The 22986-nt window shown below is 53.9% G+C and overlaps 6 protein-coding genes across 6 annotated transcripts; 1 reads left to right on the top strand and 5 right to left on the bottom strand.

The window, feature by feature from the left end:
- Positions 1–1366: 1366 nt before the first annotated feature.
- On the top strand, positions 1367–5273 carry LRP88_10315 (uncharacterized protein; the record flags this gene model as incomplete). Its single annotated transcript, XM_083246779.1, has 4 exons — positions 1367–1525; positions 1594–4496; positions 4549–5185; positions 5244–5273. 4 exons carry the CDS (start codon positions 1367–1369, stop codon positions 5271–5273), a joined length of 3729 nt encoding a protein of 1242 aa, XP_083097892.1.
- Positions 5274–5839: 566 nt separating this feature from the next.
- On the bottom strand, positions 5840–8098 carry LRP88_10316 (SNARE-binding exocyst subunit SEC6; the record flags this gene model as incomplete). The annotated part of the gene is made up of 1 exon (XM_083246780.1): positions 5840–8098. One exon carries the CDS (start codon positions 8096–8098, stop codon positions 5840–5842), a length of 2259 nt encoding a protein of 752 aa, XP_083097893.1.
- A 447-nt stretch (positions 8099–8545) lies between these two features.
- LRP88_10317 (zinc finger HIT domain-containing protein) lies at positions 8546–9838 on the bottom strand (the record flags this gene model as incomplete). Its single annotated transcript, XM_083246781.1, has 1 exon — positions 8546–9838. One exon carries the CDS (start codon positions 9836–9838, stop codon positions 8546–8548), a length of 1293 nt encoding a protein of 430 aa, XP_083097894.1.
- Positions 9839–10531: 693 nt separating this feature from the next.
- On the bottom strand, positions 10532–13270 carry LRP88_10318 (AEX-3 domain-containing protein; the record flags this gene model as incomplete). The annotated part of the gene is made up of 2 exons (XM_083246782.1): positions 10532–12814; positions 12878–13270. 2 exons carry the CDS (start codon positions 13268–13270, stop codon positions 10532–10534), a joined length of 2676 nt encoding a protein of 891 aa, XP_083097895.1.
- Positions 13271–19102: 5832 nt separating this feature from the next.
- Positions 19103–19750, bottom strand: LRP88_10319 (uncharacterized protein; the record flags this gene model as incomplete). The annotated part of the gene is made up of 1 exon (XM_083246783.1): positions 19103–19750. One exon carries the CDS (start codon positions 19748–19750, stop codon positions 19103–19105), a length of 648 nt encoding a protein of 215 aa, XP_083097896.1.
- A 2094-nt stretch (positions 19751–21844) lies between these two features.
- LRP88_10320 (uncharacterized protein) lies at positions 21845–22458 on the bottom strand (the record flags this gene model as incomplete). The annotated part of the gene is made up of 2 exons (XM_083246784.1): positions 21845–22336; positions 22402–22458. 2 exons carry the CDS (start codon positions 22456–22458, stop codon positions 21845–21847), a joined length of 549 nt encoding a protein of 182 aa, XP_083097897.1.
- Positions 22459–22986: the final 528 nt, after the last annotated feature.

Raw genomic sequence — 22986 nt, forward strand, 5'->3', positions numbered from 1 at the left:
TCCCGAGTTGGCTGCCATCCATCTCGAGTTGGACCTATGCGGGCTGCTTACACATTCGCTGATGAGTTGTTGTGTCAGGATAGTATTTGGAATGCTCTATCGCGGCACGGAAGACTAGGCATTTGAGGCTACTGTAAGGATACCGAACAGGGCTCTGTCTCTCGGTGCAGAGAAATGCTAGGCACCATTTGTGCGAGTAAAAATTCATGCTGGGTTAGTACCCTCTTGATATACGCGAGGCCATTGGAATCAGTCACATCATGACGGCTGCAGATGATGCACTGTTCCCGATATGCAGCTTCCACGTGCGTATGTAGTTAGCACGCATGGAAGTGACTGGAGTGTCTTTGGCTCGAGCTGGTATTTGGAATGAATTGCGAGTTGGAAGAGGTAATGGGGAGTTCGTCTAGCCGTATTAACAACCCTTGATTTTTTTATTTTTTTTTTATCCCGAGATTCCAATAAAGATGCAATGCCGTCATCGTCATGGTGGCTTGGGCGGGCTGAAGGTGGCTTATATAATGAAACAACCAACCCTGGTTCACATGGCTCGCGTCTTCCAGTTTACTCGGCTGATACCTTGCTATCAAGCCTCGGTAGGTGTTACCAAAGACTTGCTGGTTAAACTGGCATTAAATCGCCATAAAATATTGTGTCTAGATACCTAAGCTGCGAAGAAAGCCATCACCGGGCCATGACGTTGACATGGATCCCATGAGAGTCAAGCTGTGGAGCTTACTCAACTTGGAAGCTGTTAAGCTGTGGCCGTGGCTTGGGCTTGTCTGAGAGGCAACCTACAGGAACCACAGGAACCCTTCCACGTTACGCAGCTGGCCTCAATCACACAAAATTACAGACTACCCTACAGCTTTACGCGGCCACAGGGGTTCTCTAGTGTCCTTCCAGCGGATAATTGCTTCTGTCTGGAGCTCCAGCCTCTGGCCGCCGTTCTGCAGCCCCCCCCTGCCCGTCCCGCCCCTAGCTCCTGGTTGGCTCATTTGCTTGCCCGAGGTGACAACACCAAACCAACCCCCCCCAAAATGGTCCAAACACCGGGCTGACGATCTCCATCTTGATACCAGACCTCATCTCATAGCCCTTCAAACTATCCAACCTGCGTTTCTGCCTTATCAGGCCCGACTCGTCTCCGAAGCTATCCGGACCTTCCTATCACCCCAGCTGATTCATACTGCTACACGGCAAGCTTCGAATCGCTAATCTTCCCCCCCTTTGACGCCTCGTGCCTCCATCGTCCGTCTTTTCCGTCTCGAGCTCCGCGTAGCTCGTATGCGCGACAATGGCGGCCGATGACACTGGTACTTGAACCCTCACTCGTAATCGCCTCATCTGTCGAAATGCTGACTTCCTGGCAGCTGCGCCGAACCTGAACCTCTCCCCCGAAGAGAAGCGAACATATGGCCAACTCTTCCGACAAGCCGATTCCGACAGTGTTGGCGTCGTCGTTGGCGAGATCGCCGTCAAGTTCTTCCACAAGACTGGTCTAGACTCTCGTATCCTGGGCGAGGTATGTCTGCGATCCCCGCGTTTCGCTGCCCGCCCGACGTTCCGCTAAATGTTTTACTCTCGTGATAGATCTGGCAGATTGCGGATAAGGAGAATCGGGGTTTCCTCACACCAGCTGGCTTCGGCATCGCCCTACGACTCATCGGACACGCCCAGGCTGGCCGCGAACCTACTCCCGAGATCGCTCTCCAACAAGCTCCTCTTCCTCGATTCGATGGCTTCGTCCCGCAAGCCGGCCCTGCTGGAGGCATTCCCCCTCCTCCGCCCGTGCCTGTGAGCTCGCCTCCTCCTCCAGCTGCTCTCCAGGCCCAGACGACCGGCGGACCGATCCGCATCCCTCCCTTGACTCCCGAGAAGGTAGCACAGTATACTGGTCTCTTTGAGCGCCAATCTCTCCAGGCTGGTAGCCAGTTGCCAGGTGACCAGGCCAAGTCCATCTTTGAGAAGTCCGGGCTTCCCAATGAGGTGCTGGGTAGGATATGGCAGCTCGCCGACACCGAGCAACGCGGCGCTCTCGTGCTCACCGAGTTTATCATTGCTATGCACCTGCTCACCTCGATGAAGACGGGTGCTCTTCGATCTCTCCCCAACATCCTCCCAGCTGGTCTCTACGAAGCTGCCTCGCGCCGTGGCCCCTCACGCCAGTCGTCCTCCGGACCCGGCATCTCCGCCATCCCCCGACAACTGAGCGGAACTGCTCAAGTGCGCGCAAACAGTCCTCTCGGACGTCCTCCCCTCTCTCCCCAGGGTACGAGTCCGGGTGCAAGTGATTGGGCCGTGACTCCCGCCGACAAGGCCCGATTCGATCAGTTGTATGCCGACCTCGACAAGACGAACAAGGGCTTTATTACTGGAGAGGAGGCGGTTACCTTCTTTAGCCAGTCCAATCTTCCCGAGGATTCCCTGGCTCAGATCTGGGACCTGGCAGACACAAACTCTCAGGGACAGCTCACGCGCGACCAGTTTGCAGTCGCCATGTACCTCATCCGACAACAGAGGACTGGCCGTGGGCCCCTGCCTACCACTCTACCTGCTAATCTGGTTCCTCCTAGCCTTCGCACCCAAGTTCGTCCACCAACTGCCACATCTGCTTTCGACCCTCCTCCTCCTCCCGTGGTGGCCCAGCCACCACCTCCTCAGCCCAAGTCAGCTCTCGACGACCTCTTCGGCCTCGAATCGACCTCCCCGAGCCCTGCTCCGGCTCCAGCCCAGGCTCCTATGTCAACTGGGGGATCCAATGCCAATGATCCGTTCGGTACCGGCTCTAACGTGCTGACACCGTCCTCTCCTCTTAAGCCATCTCTCACTGGCACTGGGAGCTCGACCTTTAAGCCATTTGTGCCTTCATCTTCGTTTGGCAGAGGTCTGACGCAACAGCCTACAGGAGGCTCGGCTGGTTCAGGTTCAAAGCCTTCGATGCCCTCCGCATCCGAGGATCTCCTGGCAGACAATGACCCGGAGGCGAGCAAGATTTCTGGAGAGACCACCGAGCTTGCGAACCTCTCGAACCAGATCTCATCACTGTCTAAGCAGATGCAGGATGTCCAGGGCAAGAGGACAACAACTCAGAACGAACTGAACCAAGCCACTGCTCAAAAGGCGAACTTTGAGCAGCGACTTGCTCAGCTGCGCACCGCTTATGAGAAGGAGGCGCAAGATACCCGTGCCCTCGAGGAGCAGCTCAACACGGCTCGCAAGGAGACGTCGAAGCTGCAGGCCGAGTGTATGACCCTCGAGGGGACTTACCGCGATATCCAGACTCAGCACCAGCAGGTTACAGCAGCTCTCCAGGCCGATCAGCAGGAGAACACCAACCTCAGGGAACGTATCCGGGTTGTCAATGGAGAGATTGCTCAGCTCAAGCCCCAGATCGAGAAGCTCAAGTCTGACGCCCGTCAGCAAAAGGGACTGGTTGCCATCAACAAGAAGCAGCTGTCCACTACTGAAGGCGAGCGCGACAAGCTCAAGGCAGAGGCTGAGGATCTCACCAAGAGCATTGAGGAGCTGCGTCAAGCCAACACTGGCTCTCCTGCGTCGGCTCCGGCCCAGATCGCCAGCCCAGCGGCATCTACTTCTAGTGCCAACAACCCCTTCTTCCGCCGGACGGCAAGCACTGATATCATGGGTGCATTTGCCTCTCCTCCCGCCAAGAACGTCTCTGACAAGTCTTTTGACGATGTCTTTGGCCCGTTCCCACCTAGCGCTTCTGGCACTCCTCCTCCTCCTCAGACTTCGTTCAAGCCCCAGCATACTGGTGCCTCGACCGCCAGTGTTGGATCATACAACACCCCCCCTGCTTCGTCTCCTGTCATGAGCCGTCAGCCAACTCTGGCTGTCGATCCCCCTGCGCCCCCGGAGTCGAGACAAATCAGCTCTAGCTTCCTGCCCTTCATTGACCATACCGAGTCCCTCTCATCTTCTCGTCAGGTGTCACCCCCTGCTTCCCGGATCGATGACCCTCTCCATGGCTCGGCCACCCCTATTCCTGGCGACCTGAAGGCATCCGATAGTGTTGGCAGTGTGCCAGGAGCTTTCCCCGGCGACGAGACTGACAGTGTCGAGCGCAAGGGAACTCCATCTGTCCCTGCTGACGCGGCTCGCGAGCCCGCCAACGAGAGCGCACCAAAGGCCGCGGATCCTTTTGGTGGCGCGGATGAGGCCAAGGCCAAGGCTGACTTTGAGAACGCCTTTGCCGCCTTTACAACTGCGAAGAACCAGACCAAGCCTGTGCAGGAGACCAACAAGCCGACCTCTGCTTTCGATTCCGAGTTCCCTCCTATCTCGGAGCTTGAGCGTGATGACGACTCCGACTCTAGCAGCGATCAGGGCGGCTTCGAAGATGACTTTGCACCCGCTTCGCCTCCTAGCAAGCGATTTGGGGATAAGCCTGCGAGCGGAGAATCGTCTGGTGGCGCTCCCTTGGGCCCAACCCCAGCCCCGGAGACTGCCTCTCCTGAGACCAAGGTGACGAGGTAAGGCACCCAACTAACTAACCCCCTGTTTACAGGCGCTAACATCGATCAGCCCTGAGCTTCCATCGTCACCCACGACAGTGACCGAGACCAAGGCCCAGAACTCATCTGTCGACGACATCTTTGGCACGAGTGCGACAGGGCCTGCCCCTGCCTCGAAGCAGGCGGCCCCGTCCAACCCTCCTCCTGCCAAGAGCGGCTTTGAGGATCTGGAAGACGAGTTTGAGGGCCTGGAGGATGCCAAGGAAGGCTCCGGAGAGGAAGATTTCGCCAACATCTCCCGCTCAGGTCTGGACGACTTTAACCCCGTCTTCGACAGCAGCCCGCCCGGTAGCCAGACTAAGACCGAGTCTACCGCGTTTGGCAACGAGAGCTTCGACTTTATCTCTGCCAGCCAGGCTGGTCCAGCCCAACCCCCTGCGGGTGGCCAGCAGAAGCCCCCTGAGGCTCATGACTGGGATGCCATCTTCTCTGGTCTTGAGTCGCCCAGCGCTGCTGCTGCGACTCCCGCCACCGCCCCTGCTGCCGACAAGCCAGCTGCCGGTGATGCCTCTCGTCCTGGCCAGCAGCCCCTGAACCGCACAGAGTCTGAGCAAGACGACCCCATCCTCAAGAGCCTGACTGGCATGGGTTACCAGCGCACCGATGCTCTGGCTGCCTTGGAGAAGTTTGACTACGACCTGGACAAGGTATGTTTTGCAAGATAATTAGATCGCAAATGTAACATAGAGGCTAACTCGTCAATAGGCCGCAAACTACCTGGCTAGCCGGTCATAATAATCAGCAACCATCAGGTCGAATTGGAGGGTGTCCGTCTATTGGAGGGAAGGCTTTAATAACAACCGCAAACAACAGCTACCACTGCTACATATCTTGTTTCCTTTTCATTGTCCCCTTGTCTCCATCATCATCACCATCACCATCATCGTCATCATCCTCATGATCCCCTCTTGTTGAATAACTAGTTCCTTGTCGGGCAGCGAAACCTTTTTTTTTTCTTTTCCGTCGCTTTCGTCTTCATCTCATCGTTACGGGGTCAGTTCTTGTTCTCCTTGCTATGGGTAATAGGTTCCCCATTTTGTAGATCATGATAATTCCTTGTTGCGTTGACTGTTTCAGTCTGAGGCTTGTCTTGGTGTGTATGTTGTACATGTGAGAATGTTGAAGTGAGGAGTCGCTATGTGTACATGAAGCAGTTGAAGGGTGTACAAAGATTTCTTATCAAAACACATCTCATCGCTAAAGGTGGCACAAATCATGCCCGTCATACAACATGCTCTACATGTCCATTTTCCGTCTTTTCCCATAACATATGCATATATATAGAGTATCCATCTTCCCGCCTACTTGACCCTGCTCATGATGGTCTCTGCGCCACGCTCAACCGTAATATTCGCAGCCTTGTTCTTTACAGCAGTAGCCATACCCCTCTCAAAATCGTCCCTCGTCCTCAGCACGGCCTCTACCCACGAGGGGTTAAGGTCCCAATAGGCCATCTTGAAGGTTGCGTACGTCTCCACGACGGAGTCGCGGTCGCAAGTCAAAAGACGCAGGAAGTGCTCCGTGACGCGCCACGTCTCCTTGATGGAAGCTCCAATATCCGGCGACGGCAAGCTGCTAAACAGCTCAAAGGCGGTGGCGATGTCGTTGAAGAGCTTGTCCTGGAAGGGGTCGGTGCGGCGGAACTTGGCGCCCTTGTTGCGAACGGCGCTGAGGTAGCGGACGAGCAGCTCCTCGGCAAAGATCTCGACAAAGATGTCGACGAGCGAGTGGTGGAGGACCTGGCGGTAGTCGTTGACGTACTCCTCAAACGTCACCACCATCTGCTTCATGGCCGTGCTCGTGTACCACTTGGGCGTGAAGAAGTCGGGCATGACGGCGCCAAAGTCGACCGAGAAGATGAGCTGGGCGAAGCGGTTGATGCACCACGTGCTAAAGTCAACGTAACCGTCACGCAGGGTGTTGACCTCGGTCTCGATGCGTTCTAGATAGGCTGGGGTGACGTGCTGCTCGACGAGGCGGCGGAAGCTTGATAAGTAGGCCAGACGGTTCTCCTCCTCGTTGTCGTCGATACAGGCGATTTGATCGTTGGCTGTAGCAACAAGCCAGTCCTGCAGAGCCTGGAAGCCCTCGAGATCAGGCACTCTACCCTCCTCGTATCTCGTAGCTTCAGCGTCGAGCATGGTCTGCCACGACTGCTGACGAGACCGTAGACGTGCAAACATGGCATCGATTACACCCTCCACCACATCAGCACGCTGCGAGTTGGCAGCAGCGTCCACCTGCTCGCGCAGCATTCTCCAGAGGGCCACCAGGTTCTTTGTCCGGAAGTAGCCATACTCGTCCTGGTCCAAGTTGGAGCCCTCGACGTTGCGCTCGGCCAGGTCGCGCTGCTCCTGCGCAAAGATGCGCTCGATCCACTCGTCCAGGAACTTGATGATGAGCTCGCGAAAGTCGCGGACAAGCTCCGCCTCACGGTTGTCCACCACATGCGGCACTAGCTCTTCTTGACGTAGTCCCAGCTTGGCCATCTTGCGATAATACTTTTCTGGGAATCCCACAATTTCGAGCGTGTGCGCCGACGAAGCCTCGTTGCCATCCACCATGCCTATCAAAAAGTCGTGCATAAGCTGGTGGTAGACGTCGGCGTACGTCTTGACAATGTGCCACTTCTTGGGCATGAGGTGCGACATTCCCACCTTGACCACATTTAGGTCGTTGAAATACCACTTCATAATCTTCTCCAGCTTGCTCGGGTCCTCGAGGAATTCCTCCTTGGCGCCGTCAAACTGCTGCTCGGCGCTGAGCCGGATCGCCTGGATGAACTTGTCCTTGTAGCCGCGCACCTTTTTGGCGCCGTCGGTGATGCTCTGGAATCGTGTCGCCATCTCCTTGTGGTCCTTGAGCGCCTCCTGCAGCGCCAGCACCCGCTGGTCGCTCTTCTCCTCCGCCTCCATCACTATGGCGAACCTCACCACGAGGCCGTTGTTGTCCTGCACCACCAGGTTGATGAGGTTGAGGGCGATGATGCCGACGTGCTCGTCGAACCAGTCGATGGTGTCGTCGAGGCGCGCAAAGTAGTCAGCCAGCGTCGATTGAAGACTCGTGTCCTCGGCCCTCTGTATCTGTTCCATGGCGTCGTCTCGAATATTGCGAAGCTGCGTGAGCTCGTAGTGACACGGCAGCAGGTTGGGCATGTTGTCACCGTCCTCGTCATCCTCTCGCAGCATCTGCTCCACGACCGACAGCCGGTCGTTAAAGGTCTCGAGGTTGCGTCGCATCGTCTCGACGGCGCCAAAGTTGCGGTGGGCCTGCGACACGAGGTTGATGCTGGCAAAGTCCTTGATCATGTTCTGGGACTCGGAGCACAGCTTGTCAATCTTCATCATCTCCTCCTTGATCATCTGCACCGTCTTCTGCCCGTCCGTCAGGCCCGTCATGCCCGACTGGGTCGTCTCGAGCTGCTCGCGCAGCCCGCTGCGCAGCTGCCCATCGACGGCGCCCTTCTTGCGCGAGAACTCGAGCTTGAGCGCCGGGATCTTGTCTAGATCCTCCGGGTGCCGCAGCAGCTCCGAGAGCTTAGGCGCGGGTGTGTCGTCCATTGTGGCGGCGGATCGTGAACCATGCGAAGGGGGGCGGACACGCCAATCAAACCATGATGCGTGGGGGACTCAGATGTCGTCGTTCGGCCGTGGGAGGGGTCTTATCGTTGGACGGTTGATGCTGTAGAGTTGAATCTATTGTGCTGGGAGTTGAAGCGAGTGTAGGTGGTTAGGTAGTGAATGTGTGCGGCTGGGTGGTATGTCGAGTCGCGGGGAGCTACGTACTCGGTACCTGAGCTAAAGCGAGGTCCATGATGTGGCTGACGCAGCCGTCCAAGCACAGCCACTCCACTCACTGGCTCAACACCACAAGACGATCACCAGCACGAGCACTCAAGATATTCACTTGTTTTATCATTACTTGCTCAATGTCTCTATTTGTTCAAATTTTGGGTATCTTAATGATATTATACACATATTCTAGCTCAATTGGCAAAGATTCACTCCTTAATCATCGCTGTCGCTCCCCGAGCTACTCGTATCATCATCGTCATCCTCATCATCCTCTTCACCCAAGCTCTGCTCCGCAATCACGTCGCCTGCCTCGAGTGCAACTCCTCTAGATCCGGAATCATCATTTCCATCCATCTCATCATCACTTCTGACCTCTCCTTCCTCCACCTCCTTCCCACCCTGTCTCCTCTTCTTGTTCGGTTTATTAGGTCCCTTCTTCCCAGGGGGGTTCTTCCTCTTGTTGCCTCCTGGTGGTGGTACCGTGTCTTTGGGACCCAGCACAAAGCCTGTGGGTAGAGGCTGGTCCTCTTTGAGCACGCAGATCGTGGGAAACTCGAGTACGCGCGTGTTGCTGAGGATATCGCGAAGGCATCCTTCTACCTCGAGCTTTGTCCAGACATTAGGCTGGTCTGACCGTGATCGTGGTTTGGCAAGGAAGTATTGGAATCGCTGTTTTTGAGCCTGGAGTTCTTCCGATGGCCACATAACGGGATCAGTGTCGTGATGGGTTGACCATGAACTCGTAAAGGGGTCTTGCAGCGCGAATGAACCTGGGGACCATGTCGCACGGGAGGGGTCCTGTGATTGCCCATCCTGGCCTGCTCGCAATGTCCTCTTTACCAACTGGCCATTCGCTCTCTGCTGCTCCTCCAGCGCCGTGTGGTATGCCTGGAATAGCGGCACATCATCCATCACTTTGGAAAGAAGGCGCATCTTCTTCGGTTCTCCGTCTTCAACATCCTCAAATGTCATCCACTCGACCTGCCAATTGATGCGACCAGTCCTTCGATTGAGTGTCGTATGGTTCTCCTTCTGCCTCGCCATCCCCATTGGAGCGCACATGATGTTGATGTTCAGCTTCTTCAGCCTCTGCGCCAGGAACCGCTCAAAAACACGCCCCTTGGCTTCGCGCAGCACTCGCGTCACAAGCACCTTGCGCTTGCGCCCATCTCGACCTGGCCTCCATTTGACCTCCTGGACCGTCAACGGTCGCAGTTCCTCCTCTTGAACCAGAGAGCGCTCTTCGACAAGGAGCTTCTCAGCGCGTTCGACGGACCGCTCGATACCGTGCAGGAAGTTGTAATCGTGGTCGACACCGGCGGGCGTGCGGAGCTTCGAAGGAGGGATGTAGGCTGTTGCGTCGCGTTCGCCTGTGCATTCTGACCACGCCTTGTGCTTCTTGATGCATGCGAGAGAGCACGTTCGGATGCTACATCGTGGGCATTTGTATTTCGGAGTTGAAACGTGGCAAATGGCGCACAAAGAGGTCAACAAAGGATCAGCCATTGTGTGACACGGGACGAGAGAGGTTGGACGAGATGTTGATGGAAGGAAGATGGCTTTGTGACGATGCCACTAACAGAGGTCTACTTTCCAAACTTTTTTGTGGATCCTGAGATGGCTTATCTTATCATGCAGGGTTGTTCAGACATACCTAGGTAGGTAGTGACTTCCTGCGCTACATTCGCAGAAATATCAAACATCACATGACCTACGGAAACAAAAGACTTCATTGTTATTGTTGAGAAATTCTTTTTCATTGTTTGGCTGCTCTTCAAGCCAGGCAAAGGAGCGACGTGAATTGAAACACCTCCGCTTCCATCTCAGGATAATACTCTAGCAAAATGTAAAAGAACCGCCAGGCTTGACGCGAGTACATGAGCGAGCCCGCCCACCAAATGACTAAAAAACAACAACGGAATGGTTATATCGAGAAAAAGAAAAGGGATAACATCCAACGCCATAGTCCGCAGATTTTGATCCAAGCCAACCGCCTAAAGCAAATAGGTAAATAAATAAGTAGATCAATGAAGAAATGCTAAGAAATTGGCAGCACTTGGGTGACGTGCGTGCAAAACATGACCGTCATGGCCGCTTCAACAGCCATCACGTTGCAATCAAGAAAGACTTGCCGCTGCCGGCTTCACTTCATCAGGAATGACGTGCAATCTAACAAGGCTCAGACGCTGTCTGAGACACCTAGCGCGTGCCACCAAGAGCGCTGATCCTGGCCCCCGAAGGCCTGTGCATCAGGGACTCGGGGTGCTTGGAGACGACTCCTGTCTCGTGGGTGACGCTTCCTGTGTTGCTTCGACTCTCTTCGAAGTCCTCTTCGTCATCCTCAACAATCTTGGTGGGGATTTCGTCCCGAAGGTTATACTGTTGGGACGCTCGCTCCGGAGTCGTAGCCGTAGAGGCAAAGGACATGGCTGTGCTGCTCCGGTTGGGAATGAGATCCGGGGTGGGAGGGATACTGGACGCCCTTCCCGACGGCTGGAGAAGGGAGTCATCCCCTGTTTCGGACGTGGCGGCGGAGTGGCCGTCATCGCTCTGGGTGGTAGAGAGGCTAGAATTCCTTCTACTACTACTCCCTAACTCCGCGTCGTGTGCTAACTGGAGACCCTCAACAGCAGCCTGACACTGCTCGGCAATGTTGCGCACAATGTGCGCGATGGCGTCAGTCTTGTCCTTGAGGTGACGGTCTGCCACGTCGGAGAAGCTGGAGGCAGAGTATCGCTTGGATCGAGGGGCGGGGCTGACAGACAGGCGGTTGGGCTCGCCCTCCTCATCTTCAGCCTCATCATAACCTTCCTCGATCTCCTGGGCCAGATCATCTGGCTTGGTGAGAGACTGGATGAGATGCTCCATGTGGTGGCTCTGGCCACCAATGAGGCTGCGAAGGTGCAGGACAACCCGGCGAGCCTCATCGCGCTGTCGGAGGATGGTGACGTTGGTGTGCTGCAGCTGAGACAGCTCCTTCTTGTTTCGCTTGCGCTCACGCTCAAGCTCCTCAGCAATCTCTTGCTGGAGGACAAGAGCCTCGAGAGCGTCGTCACGCTGCTTCTCAGTGCCAGTAAGACGGACGGATAGGCGGGCGTTGTCGTCCTTCTGCTGGTCAATGAGGCCGGCAAGACGGCGGTTCTCCCTCTTGTGGTTCTCAATCTTGACCTTGAGATCCTGGGTCTCCTTGGTGAGCTGCTCAGCAAAGGCCTGGAACTTGAGGAACTGCTGCTTCCAGCTCTCAAGCTCCTCCACCAGGTAGTTGTTCCGCTTGGTGACCTTGTTGAGCTCGGTGTCCATGCGACCCTTGAGGTTGATGAAGTCCTGCCAGGCCTCGAGAGCATCGCGAGAGTACTGGTTCCTCTCACGGACAATCTCGTTGAGATGGCGCATGGAAACCTTGGTCATGAGGGGCTTCTTAACGGAGCCACCAAATACGGCCTTGAGGCCGGTGTTGCGACCAAGCTTCTCGCAGACATGGTCCATGACAGCCATGACCGCATCCTGGTTCCACCACTCAGGGTCCTGGATGGACTCGACCTCGCCGCGCATGACGATGATCTGGCCGGCAGGGACCAGCTTGCCGCCACCATAGGCGGATCGAAGGTGCTGGGGAACGCCGGAAGGAGTAACGTCGCCGTTCAAAGCCTGGGTGAGTCGGGTGACGAACTTGTTGCGCTGACCGGGAGTCAGAGCAGTAGGTGGGCTGGAAGTCAGAACAAAGTTGCGATCAAGATCAACAACCAGGGCATCGGTGGGCGCCGTGAAGAGAGAGCGGCACTCAACAGTGATACCAAGGATGTAGGGACCAGGCTCCTGAACAAGCTCCTTGGCATGGCGGGCGTGAACAACGGGAACGTAGAGACCGCTCCACTCGTAAACTCGAACGCAGTATCGAACAGTCTCGGCGGCCATGGTCAGCATGGCAGGGTAGTGGCTGACGAAGATGATTCGGCGGGTGGGAGAGATGGCAGCCTCAATGACACCGACGATGTTGGGAATCGACAGACAGTTGAACAGGGGCCACATGGCGAAGTTCTGGAACCCTGTGGGAGAAGAAGGAAACTGGTAGCAGAGGGCATAGTCCTTCATGTCGATGCGCACAAGATCGTTGAGGCGGGGAGCTGGGAAGCTCAGGATGCGCGAGACCTCCTCGGCATGGAACAGATTGGTGGCCTTATTCCAGTGAATCCACATGCCTCGAAGATAGTCTCCAAGGAGGTTGTAGAGAGGATAACGCGACAGGAAAGACAAGCAGTAGGGGATCCAGTATGTCTCATCAGGGTTATCGTAGTAGTCGCTCTCGGTCCTCTTGCGAAGGTCGCGGATGGTCTCGGCTCTCTTCTCATCGGCTCGCGACCACACTCGGAGGCAGATTCCGTAGAGTGTGTGAGAAGAATCTTGCTGAAGAACGAAGGCGTGATGGACGCAGTGAGGCTGGCTTCGGCCTGTGCAAATCTCGACATCGTGAGGGAAGCAGGCCTATTGAATGGGGAGTTCATGGTTAGCAAATATGGTTTCCAAGCGGGAGCTGGTACTACGTACCCTCATAGCGGCATGCAGAGCACGCGCAATTTCATTATCCTGCTCAAGGCGCGGGCTGCTACCCAAAATCTCTGGTAGCCAAAACTGGCCGACAGCACCCTTCATGTGGCCGATCTTGCCCTGTGCAGGCGCGGGAGCCTTGACCCATTGAGAGGGCTCGCGGCCAACACCACAGACCATGTAGGCATGAGTGAGAGTCTTGGGAGTGCGCTGCTGGGGCTTCATGTTGAGAGTGGAAGGAATAGGCTGCGTAATGCGCGAGTGCAGCGAGGATGTCCGGCTGGGAATCAGGAGGTTCTGATCAGCGCCCTGGTCGCGGGTGCTGGGCCTGCCATCGCGGTCGCTAGTCCGAGGACGGGTAAAGGAGGGATGGGTGCTCAGGGAGGGAGGCATGGCTGTGACTGAGAGGATCGAGACCTCGTTTTTCGCGGTCGGTTCGGGTTAAAAAAAAAATCGTCGTCGTCGTAGTCGAGGAGAAATAAACTGCTGATGAATATGCAGTTCTCTCGTATGCAGCTGACTGACTTGCTGGCTTGGTCAGGTCAGTTCCTCCGTTTCCGTTGTGGTACCCGTTTGCGTCTTCCTGGGTGGTGTAGATCCTATGCTCTCGCTCGAGGCTTCGCTCCTCTCTCAAGGGGTCATTCAAGACGCGACTCAACCGGCCTTGAAGGAGTGGGCAAGGGAAGAGAAGAGGGAGGGACAAAGAGTCAAAGTCAAGAATGAGGGGAAGAAGAAAGAAGAAGGAATAAAGTGAAGGGGGAGGACTGAAGAGAAGGTGGAAAGCGTCAAGTTTGGGGGGCAGAGTGGAGAAGTAGAGGTAGAGCAGCAGCAGCACCTAGCAAGGCAGCACCTGGTAGGAGCCAAAAGGAAGCAACCAAGCGAGACAAGCTGCGACGCCAGTCAAGGAAGGAATGGAGAAAAGGCACCACCAATTCTGCAGCTCCAAGAGAAAGTACGTACCCTTTCAGTTGAGAAGATACCTGTAGATACTCCAGTGAGCGCCAGAGGGACAGGCTCGGCGGGCGAAAAGGTGAGACGGACGGCGGGATACGCAGAAAAAGGAAGTATGGGGCCAGGGGCCTTGTTCCCTGCTTCTCTGGGTTCGAGCTGGGATCTTGGCCTCCTCACTGGGCCGGCTTGTTTGGTCACGGCCGGGGAATTATTAGGGGGAGGAGTTGGGTGGTCACAGACAGAGTAGAGTATCAAAGAGCTGAATTGCCTGGGTGAACTCTACGAGATGTCAACCTCGGTCAGTGAATCAGGAAGAAGCTATCCATCGTGTTCTCTCAACAGGGGGGAAGCCCAGACTATTGGTACAACAGAGTCAACCCTCGCAGCACAACCGAACCGAGAGGAAACTGACTGACAGGAGAGAAGAAGCCCAGGCGACCCAACGTAAGGGATCGGCTGCGCAGGTACCTACATTAGGGGCTTGATTAGGAGCTACCGGACCCATGCCCCCTCCAAGGGGAGGGGCCGGGATACTGGGGGCCATCAGGGGCACACTGCACGCTTGTGCAGGGGTCATGGGCCCTGAGTCTTGGGTACGGGAGGTACATGGCTTGCTTGCGGCGGCGACGGCGGCGGATTTGATGGACGCTACGCTCCCAGTGCTTGAAGTGGTGATGGATGGGGTGGGATGGCTTGTCCTAGGCTGGCTGGAATGAGCTTTTGTTTTGGACGCTACTGTAGACGTTGTGAACTAACCGTCTTCGCGTTCGTTGCAGCAAGGAGACCATTAATTAATGCAACCTACCTGGTATGATTGCTTTTTGTTACACGGGCACAGCCGTACACTAGACACTGAGAGCCAGTTCTTTGTCAGTTCTCTGATGTTGTCAGTTCAGGTCAAACTGGAGCTGCAGGAGGATCCATTGAGTGGAGAGCTGGAGAGTGGGCAAAGGCGGACACTCCTTTAACTGCCCCAGGCTGTTTTTCAGGGGAAAACTCAAAAGCACTGCATCACTCAAAGGTATCTGGTACAAGGCTACGCCGCAGCTGAACCAGCTCCTTGTTCAGGCTCCAGTACCGTACCCGACGGAAGCCCGCCCGTTGCGTGTTGGGGGCTCCACATTGCCCGTCCATCTATCGCCTTGTGAGTTTCGGCAAAGGGACGGGAGGGAGCGAGGGCACGAATCCACTGTCCTTTCTTCTCTCTGAGTTGTTGGTTGACGGCACGGCTTTGCACAATTCATTGTTTTCTTGCCGCAGAGCTGTAAACAGGCGGGGAGCCGGTAGAGTCGGCCTCTATTACCGGGGCTACAGCTCAGGTTGCCAGTCAATCTGGTCATCGTTTGCAGGCAGTCTCCAGAGTGACTATCACAGGCAATTGGAGATATTACTGTTTCTTCGGAGACTACATTCCTCACCGTCTCCAAAAACGAAGACGGATATGATCTAATAAGTCTCAAAATTCCTTCCATTCTTCGTCTCGATCCCTCTGTTTCTCTCGAGTCTTGTCTTCTGTCTCACTTGTTACCCCCCGTAGCGCGTGGCCACCAACAGGGATCGAGAGTGGCTCTCCACCTGCACTCAACCCATGTTGAGAGCGGGGGTCGCTCCCACGTCCGCGAACCCCCGGCTTCAGAAGCGCGCATGGCTTGGCCAATCGCAATCGGGGTGAGAGAACTGTGGTCTCCAACGTGGGAAATTATCTGTACCGACGACGCCTCTTTGTGCAGGATGAGGGAGATGGACAAGAGAAGAAAAAGCAACACTCGCAATGAGTCTTTGGAACCGTTCGTCGTTGGGCGGCGGGCTGCGGCGAGCTGTTGCAGAAATATTTCGCACATCTTGGTTGGTGGCCAGAGCCTGTTTCAGTCAGTCACAACAGGTCGGGTTGGCCGTGGCAAGGCAATGCAAGGAAGACAAGGAAAAAGAAACAATGAATCTCGGGATATCTCGTACAAGCAAGCACAGACACCGACACAACCTGCCTATCTCCAGCATAGATAGATCACAAGTCAAGTCCCTTCAACTCAACCCCTCCATCCATCACACTTCGTTTCCAGCCATCCACCCACCATCAACCCTCCCTCCACACCATCTCGCCCATACTGTCACTGCCATTGTTTCCTGTTCCTGTTGCTGTGCCTGAATTTGGCCTTGAAGCTTTGTCCAGACCAGTCTAACGACGGGCAGCATGCCCAGGCGCGGAAACGATCGACAAGGGTCCCCTGGACCAGAGAAACGAAACGGGAAGGCTGCGCGTCCTCTGGCTTCATTCTCTACTCAAGCGAGCAGGTCCGGCTTCTGTGCTAATGGCCGGCTGCGATATTCTCTCGCGAGGGTACAGGGTGCATGCGGAGTTGCGTGCTGCATGCACTCAAGGCTGTCAGCACGGCATTTCCCACTGTCAATTGCCTGTGCGGATCAGCATTGCACAAGCCAGGCAAGGTATCTATTTATGTATGTCATTCACAAGTAAGCAGCACAGAGGCTACAGCCTCGAGGGTAGGTGATCACGTTTCGAGTTGGGCGCAATTGATTTGATTGATTCATCTGTTGCCTGACTCTGACTTCACATGACGGGCGCGCCGTCCATCAACCCTTAATGAGGAGATGCCATCATAAATCAGATGACAGGCCTGAGCAATACTTCCACGAGTAAGATATGTTACAGGTAAAGCGTCATCCACCAGGGTCCCCAAGTGTCAGTGGAGTGACGGGCAGGAGGCCCAACCGCCATCAGTGGCATCGGCGGCTGCTAATCTTTCATTTATACAACCAATATTCGATCGATATATAGTCGGTACGTAGCACAGGCCCGTCCGAGCATTGTCAAGCCTGACGCCATTTACTCATGTCTCTCGTGTGTTCAACGTCGACGCCACACGTTCGTGGCGACAACGTTGCAATCCATCCTAGACGGGACGTTTGGCCCCGCGATATTATACAGTCTGTGCAAGGTTCAGCTAGTCTGACTATTCGTGGCCTGCATTGTCTGGTACTGGGCTGTACATAGGATGTTACGGAGATGAATCTCCCATTCCCTCGGTACACGAGAACAAGCCATGGACACTCCTCTTCCACTGGCAATACGATACACAGCTCAGTGAGCATCTGTGCGTAGTTCATCGAGGCCATCCTATCGGGGGTCCCTGCTATCACTTAGCACGAGGCCCACCATCAGTGCTACTCTATGCACTCTGCATCCTCTTCGATTTCCCATCGCCTCGGCGCGTTTCAAGTATGAGATGGCGCCCGTCCGTCACTCATCTATCTCAGACGGGTTCCCCCACTTCCTCGCGTCTATCAACAATGACAAACGGCCCTTTAACCAACGACTCTCTCTTCTTCTTTGACCTGTTTCGTCGGCCAGTTTATTCACTCACCCAAGACTTTTCCCCCGAGGATGTCAAGCCACACGGGGGACGCCTTAGTTTCACTAATGTGTCCCCCCTGTGTGCTTCCGACGGAGCTCAGATTCGGCAGTCAACCTGACATGTCTGTCGATGAGACCTGTCGTTTGCCTCTGCTCGTATATGCCGCGACCATGTTGTACATGGCAAGGCCTCATTGCTAATGTGCTGAAGAAAAACACCGCAGAGGAGAAACCTTCCTCGCGGCCGGCCCTTGCTCTCCCTCTCACATCCCATGATCCGCGTCTAATCAAACAGCCATGTCCATGCCCGGGGTCAACGTCCCATTCTCTGTCCCATTGCGCACATACCCACGCGCACTCCGAGCTCGTAGCACTTCCCTGCCTGTCAAAATCCTAACACCGAAGAGTTCCCCTTCCCAGTCAGTCGCCTTGGACTCCTTTGGGCTTGTCCTCCCGTCCCTCTCTAGAAGCCTCGCTTGGAGCCCTGGACTCTGTCGATCCTCCTTTCGGTACTGCCTCAGGAGTTTGCCCGTCCAAGGCCGAATCGTCATGGCTTTTTTTCCACTCCCACCGTCATCACTACTGTCGCTTGCCGGGGATCGTCACCAGTCCCGTGGGAAGACATCGGGGCTTACTCCCATTTCGACTCTTGCGCCCGTACATTGTTTGGTAATCCCACGTTTGTTTCTCCGGCTTGTCCTTGAAATAGCCATCCGTCAGTGACACGCATATTGTACTAATAGCCTAAATCACCATGAGGTCAAATGTTTCGCGTCTTGCAGATATGCCCCGGCGTTCGCCTACCTATGTACCAACGGCTAACCGCAGCATTGGGACCAGTTGATTTCGGTTCCCCCGATACCAGTATGCGGTACTAATTCAGCAGCTCTTTAGCATTAGGGCCGTTGGGTAGTTTGCCAATGTCATTATGCCCCTCTAGGGTAACATTGTCATCCTCTCACTGTTGAGTTCAGCACTGGCATTCTCTAGGGCTTGCAACCTGGTTATTATTTTATATATCTCGACTTTGATTGTGCGTTCTAGTGCTTATATCCCATGTGGTCTGGAGTGGTAAATGAATGCTCATGGACACACGGGACAAGGTTGGTGTCAAGGTTGTCCGCATCTGGCATCCTCTCCCATTCTCACCGTTATGGCCAGGCCCCTTTTAGAGGGCTTGTAGTAACCCGGCAGCATATTTCCAACAGCAACAGGATAGTTTACCATCCATACGCGAGAGCTGAGCATTTAACATACGGGTACGAATATCTTCACCACAAACCCGCACAAGGATAGGTATCCATGGATACCAACATGTCGACACTGAGCAGGCATCTTCCAGGTGCCAGACCAGGTATAATCTAAACCACCTCGCCTAACCAATTCGCTGGAAATACGACATTGAGTGAATCAAGTGATCAACTCGTGCCAATTTACTGGCGAAATGAGGTATGATGACATGCAAATCTTGCTCCGAGGCCTCAAACGGTGACACTCAGCGTCTACTCGACCTGGAAAGATAATATCCCATCTCAACTATTGCCAAAATTGGCCTTGAGTTCATGTTACTGTCCCTGGTCGGAATAGAAGGATAGAACAGAACAGGCCAACAACGGTGTCTATGGGAGGACACAGTGGTTGCGACAGTGAGACAATAGCCATCTGGTAATCAATCAATGCATGCCGAAAGCAATAACGTTTCTACAAACATGAGTGTTAAAAGTCTTTTTGACCCATAGTAAACGAAACAAAGCAACAAGTACAAAGCCTGCAGGGCGGGAGCATGTCTTTCGTCCCCAAAACGCCTATCAAACAATCTCGACCAAGTGAGCCAAAGCAAAGGCCTGGGTATCGTATCTTGTTTAAACCAAACGCCCTCGCACCAAATTGATCCAGCTGCTTCATGCTACAGCTTTGAGTGTTTCCCCCCCCACAATCCTGTAGACCTTATTCACAGCCTCCTCTATGCTTCCGCCCACGTCCAAACTAGCGGTTACGAGGTTGATGTCCTCCAGTTTATGCCGTGACCCTGAAGGGAGAATGATCCGACTGTGCTTGGTCATAACTCGCAGTACCTCAACGTTGGTAAGCTTGGCTTTGTTGCCTTGAACTCGCTCTGGCCTCGTCAGGCGTTCCTCCAGGGTGCGCTGATCACAGCCGATGTTGATCCAAAACATGGGGATGTCTGTCCCGCGAACGATATCAAGGTGCTCATCCAAAACTTTGCGGTCTCCTTCATTGTTCCCCAGACAAGCCGTCATCAAGACGACACACCCTCGGTCTACCATCTTTCGGATCTCCTTAAAGATGACCTGACGCAGTTGCTGCCGTAGGTAGTAGTGGTTTAGACCTCGATCAGGGTATATCTTCTGCACCGGGTCGATTATGAAGTGATTGTCGATGACCAGTGTATCCTGACCGGCCAGCCTCGACTGCATGTTGCTGAGGATGGTCAGTTTCCCTGTGCCAGGGAAGCCATTTAGGGCAACGACTTTGCCCCGAGGGGCGACTCCAGCTGGAGTCACTTTTTCGATTTTATCAATGGTCATGTTGACTCTTGGAAATTCTCTTTGTGACGTGTTGTGTGGTTGTCAATAAGACGAGGACTGCTGTCGGTAAGCTTAGAACGTCGGACGCACGAGTTTGAGCAATGGTAATGTGATGATGGATAGAACAAAGCATTGCGTCAGAATGAGTGCTGAAGTAGGTAGGCTTTATATGCCCGTAGTATGTAACAATGAGTCAGAAATGTGCAAACGCCAAAGTCATCTTTCAAGTGATGTATCCAAACGTTACATTTGAACGCTACGAAAAACTTAGACGTCACGCGGAAGAAGCGGCAGAACATTTAATTAAACTTCAATATAATAGCCATGAACTTATAATTTGGTATAACTCTAGATAATGTCATATTCCCAAGCGGCTAGAAACGGCGGTTCGACAACTTGATTGCCTGGTGGAGATTGTATCGGTCAATCATACTTGTGGGCACCTATACAACGAGGTAGACTTTTTTCTTCTTCTTTGAATAGGTGTATTTGTAACTTCTTTGAATGACCGGACTTTCTTTGTTCTCGAAATGAGTGCAATCTGTCTATTACCCAACTCACGTTAAATCTACTCAGTTGTGGTTGTCCCGCCTCGCACACCTCCTCACCCTTCCCGCCTGCTCTGGCGGGCGAGCTTTTTGTACATGCAGGTTGAACACCGATTAGGTCTTAATTTCTTACATTTTATATGTGAAACGTTCTTTGATGATACTCTTGATAATATTCTTCAGCCTTTATCTTGTTATTGAAATGGCGCCCGAGGATGATTGTGTGGCAGGGAGAGGTATTGACAAACAAAGACAGGGCTTTGCCGTACTGGGCCTAAATTGAAACAAGAAGAAGGAGAAACCAATTGATAGAACTTAATCCATATCCAACATTCGACTCAGACGCGTGTCACATTGCGGCGAGGCCATCTCCAGGTCCCACCACCTGGATGGCCACAACACCAGAACGGGATCGCCACTCGTGACCAAAGTTGCCGAAGGCCAAAAAGACATTTGGATACTTGGATTATCCCATATAAGAATATTTGGAATGTATGCTACCTCCAAGTTAAAAAATCACATTACTGGCGGTTCATTTCATCCACCCAAATGCAACCCCAAGCATAGAATGTGTAAGAGTAGGATAAGCGGACTAGTTGTAGCGAATTTCTGACAAGCAAGTAGAAACTCGCATGATATTTTGCACCTAAAGCTAAGAGTTTCGAAGAAAGATATTTATCATGGCAGGAACCTCGCTGGCCTTGAGCTCTTTGAGCACACCGAGATCGTGTAACAGAATTCCCGGGCTGGAACAAGCCAGCCACCAACGCACGCGCGCTTAAAGAAGACCAACAAAGCGCAGTAGACGGACTTGAATATGTCTATGATGAATATAGGGGTAGGTAGTACTAAGTGGTAGGGACATGTCGTAGGTATTGTCTCATGTACTGAAAACCCGTTGTTCAGACTGCTCAGGGCTCGCGACATCTCAAACTCACAACATAGATGAGAATAGACGACAAAACGAATACACGCAGCATTCCATACAAAACATAAGATATAAGAAATCTATTAACTCTCGATTTTTAAGTCTTTCCATGTCCGCATCAGTCTGGCAATCTCAGCTCCCATCCGTAGTCGACACATCCGAAGTATCATAAACTTGAGAACCAATAGCACGTAATCGTAACATCCATCGTCAACAAACGTCAAGTACTACCCCTGGCGCGTCAGGCTGCAGATTTGCGTTCCCGTGTTGGACGCTGCCGACCCCTCCCTGGCGTCATGACGAGGACACATGCCTACAGCATCGGAACCGGCGTTATTAGAGTGCTCGGCGGGAGCGATAAAGAACCTTGGGGGATGATGGGCGAAGGACTAGGTGGACAAGACGCAAGAAGAAACCCCGAAAAGATTCAAGTTGTAAATGTGCCAGCTCTTGGAACAACAGGCGGGCCGGCTTTCCACTCTCGTCGCAAGACTGAGAACCCCAGAACGAAACTATAAGAGGAGTACACTGGGAGATGCCCCATGTTTCAGAGGCAAATCCAAAAGAAAAAGGGAAAAGGGAGGGTATAAGCGCGATCAGGCTGCTGGCGACCGTTTTCTACTGGTTGATCTTTTCGTTGACAGCGTTGGTGGCCTCGGCCTTCTTCTGGTGCAGGAAGGAGCTGATCCAAGAGAGAGTCTCGTTGCTAACGACAAGTGCAGTGATAACGGCGGCCTTTCCGTGGGCGACGAGGCCTGGTTGCTCGTTCTTCTTGTATTCCGAGCTGTACACCTCAAAGACGTGGTCCCGGCCCTCGAGGCCCTTGTGGTAGGGGAGAAGGATGAGGCCCTTGGTATCGTTGTAGAGCTCCTCGGTGGGCTTCAAGACAACGGGGAATTTCTCGTCGATGCGGTCGAGGGTCTTGTCGCCGAGGGAGTCGACCTTCTGGACGTAAGGCGAGACATACTGGTAGGGCCTTTGGAACCAGGGAAGAACGGGAGCGGCAAATGTCTGGTAAGCGGCGTCGCTAAGCTGGATAGACTTCTGTCCGTATTCGTTGGACTTGAAAGTGTGGACGCCGTCGCTAATGACGGGGTAGTTGAGAAGATGCTATCGGGCCTCCATGTTAGTCGCGAAGTCGGAGCATGTGATGCGACAAGACCAATGACACATACCTGGAGGAACGCCGAGTGAGCAGCGCTCACATCACCGTTGACCTGAGGGGAAGACATTGTGATGAGTTTGTGTGTGCGATGGGCGAGGAGCCGGTATAAGCGGGAACTGATTTATGGTTGGGGAATAGATAAGCCAAATGGGCTTGGTCGATCGAGTCGCGGCAGGTGTCGGACTGATATGACGACAGGGTGACGAAGTACCGCGAGATAGCAAGGGGAACCCTGAGCAAGAGAGGAGGGACAGGCGAGGATGGAAGGGCTTTTAGCTGACAGAAAAGGAAGAGGAGATGATGAGAAGACAAGATGCAGCAGTGGAAGGGGTCCAGCGGAGGCTAAAAAGGAGACGAGGGAGAGACAAAACAGCTCCGAGCGGGAGGGCAGTGATATGGATATGTAAGAGGAGGTATGGATGGTGGGACGCCACAAGCAGGCCAGGTTCCGGCCGCGAACGTAGGTAGAGTGTAGGAAGGTAGCAATTAAGTTGATGTCCGTATCAGGGAATTGGGGGCAGAGCAAGGTAAGGGAGGATGTACCTCAACCGCTGGAGATGCCGTCCATTTGGCGTGTAAATGGTAGCTTTTTGCC

This window comes from Fusarium phalaenopsidis (genome assembly GCF_050370095.1).
Source record: "Fusarium phalaenopsidis strain FUZ10S chromosome Unknown contig_32304, whole genome shotgun sequence".
Taxonomy (NCBI): Eukaryota; Fungi; Ascomycota; class Sordariomycetes; order Hypocreales; family Nectriaceae; genus Fusarium; species Fusarium phalaenopsidis.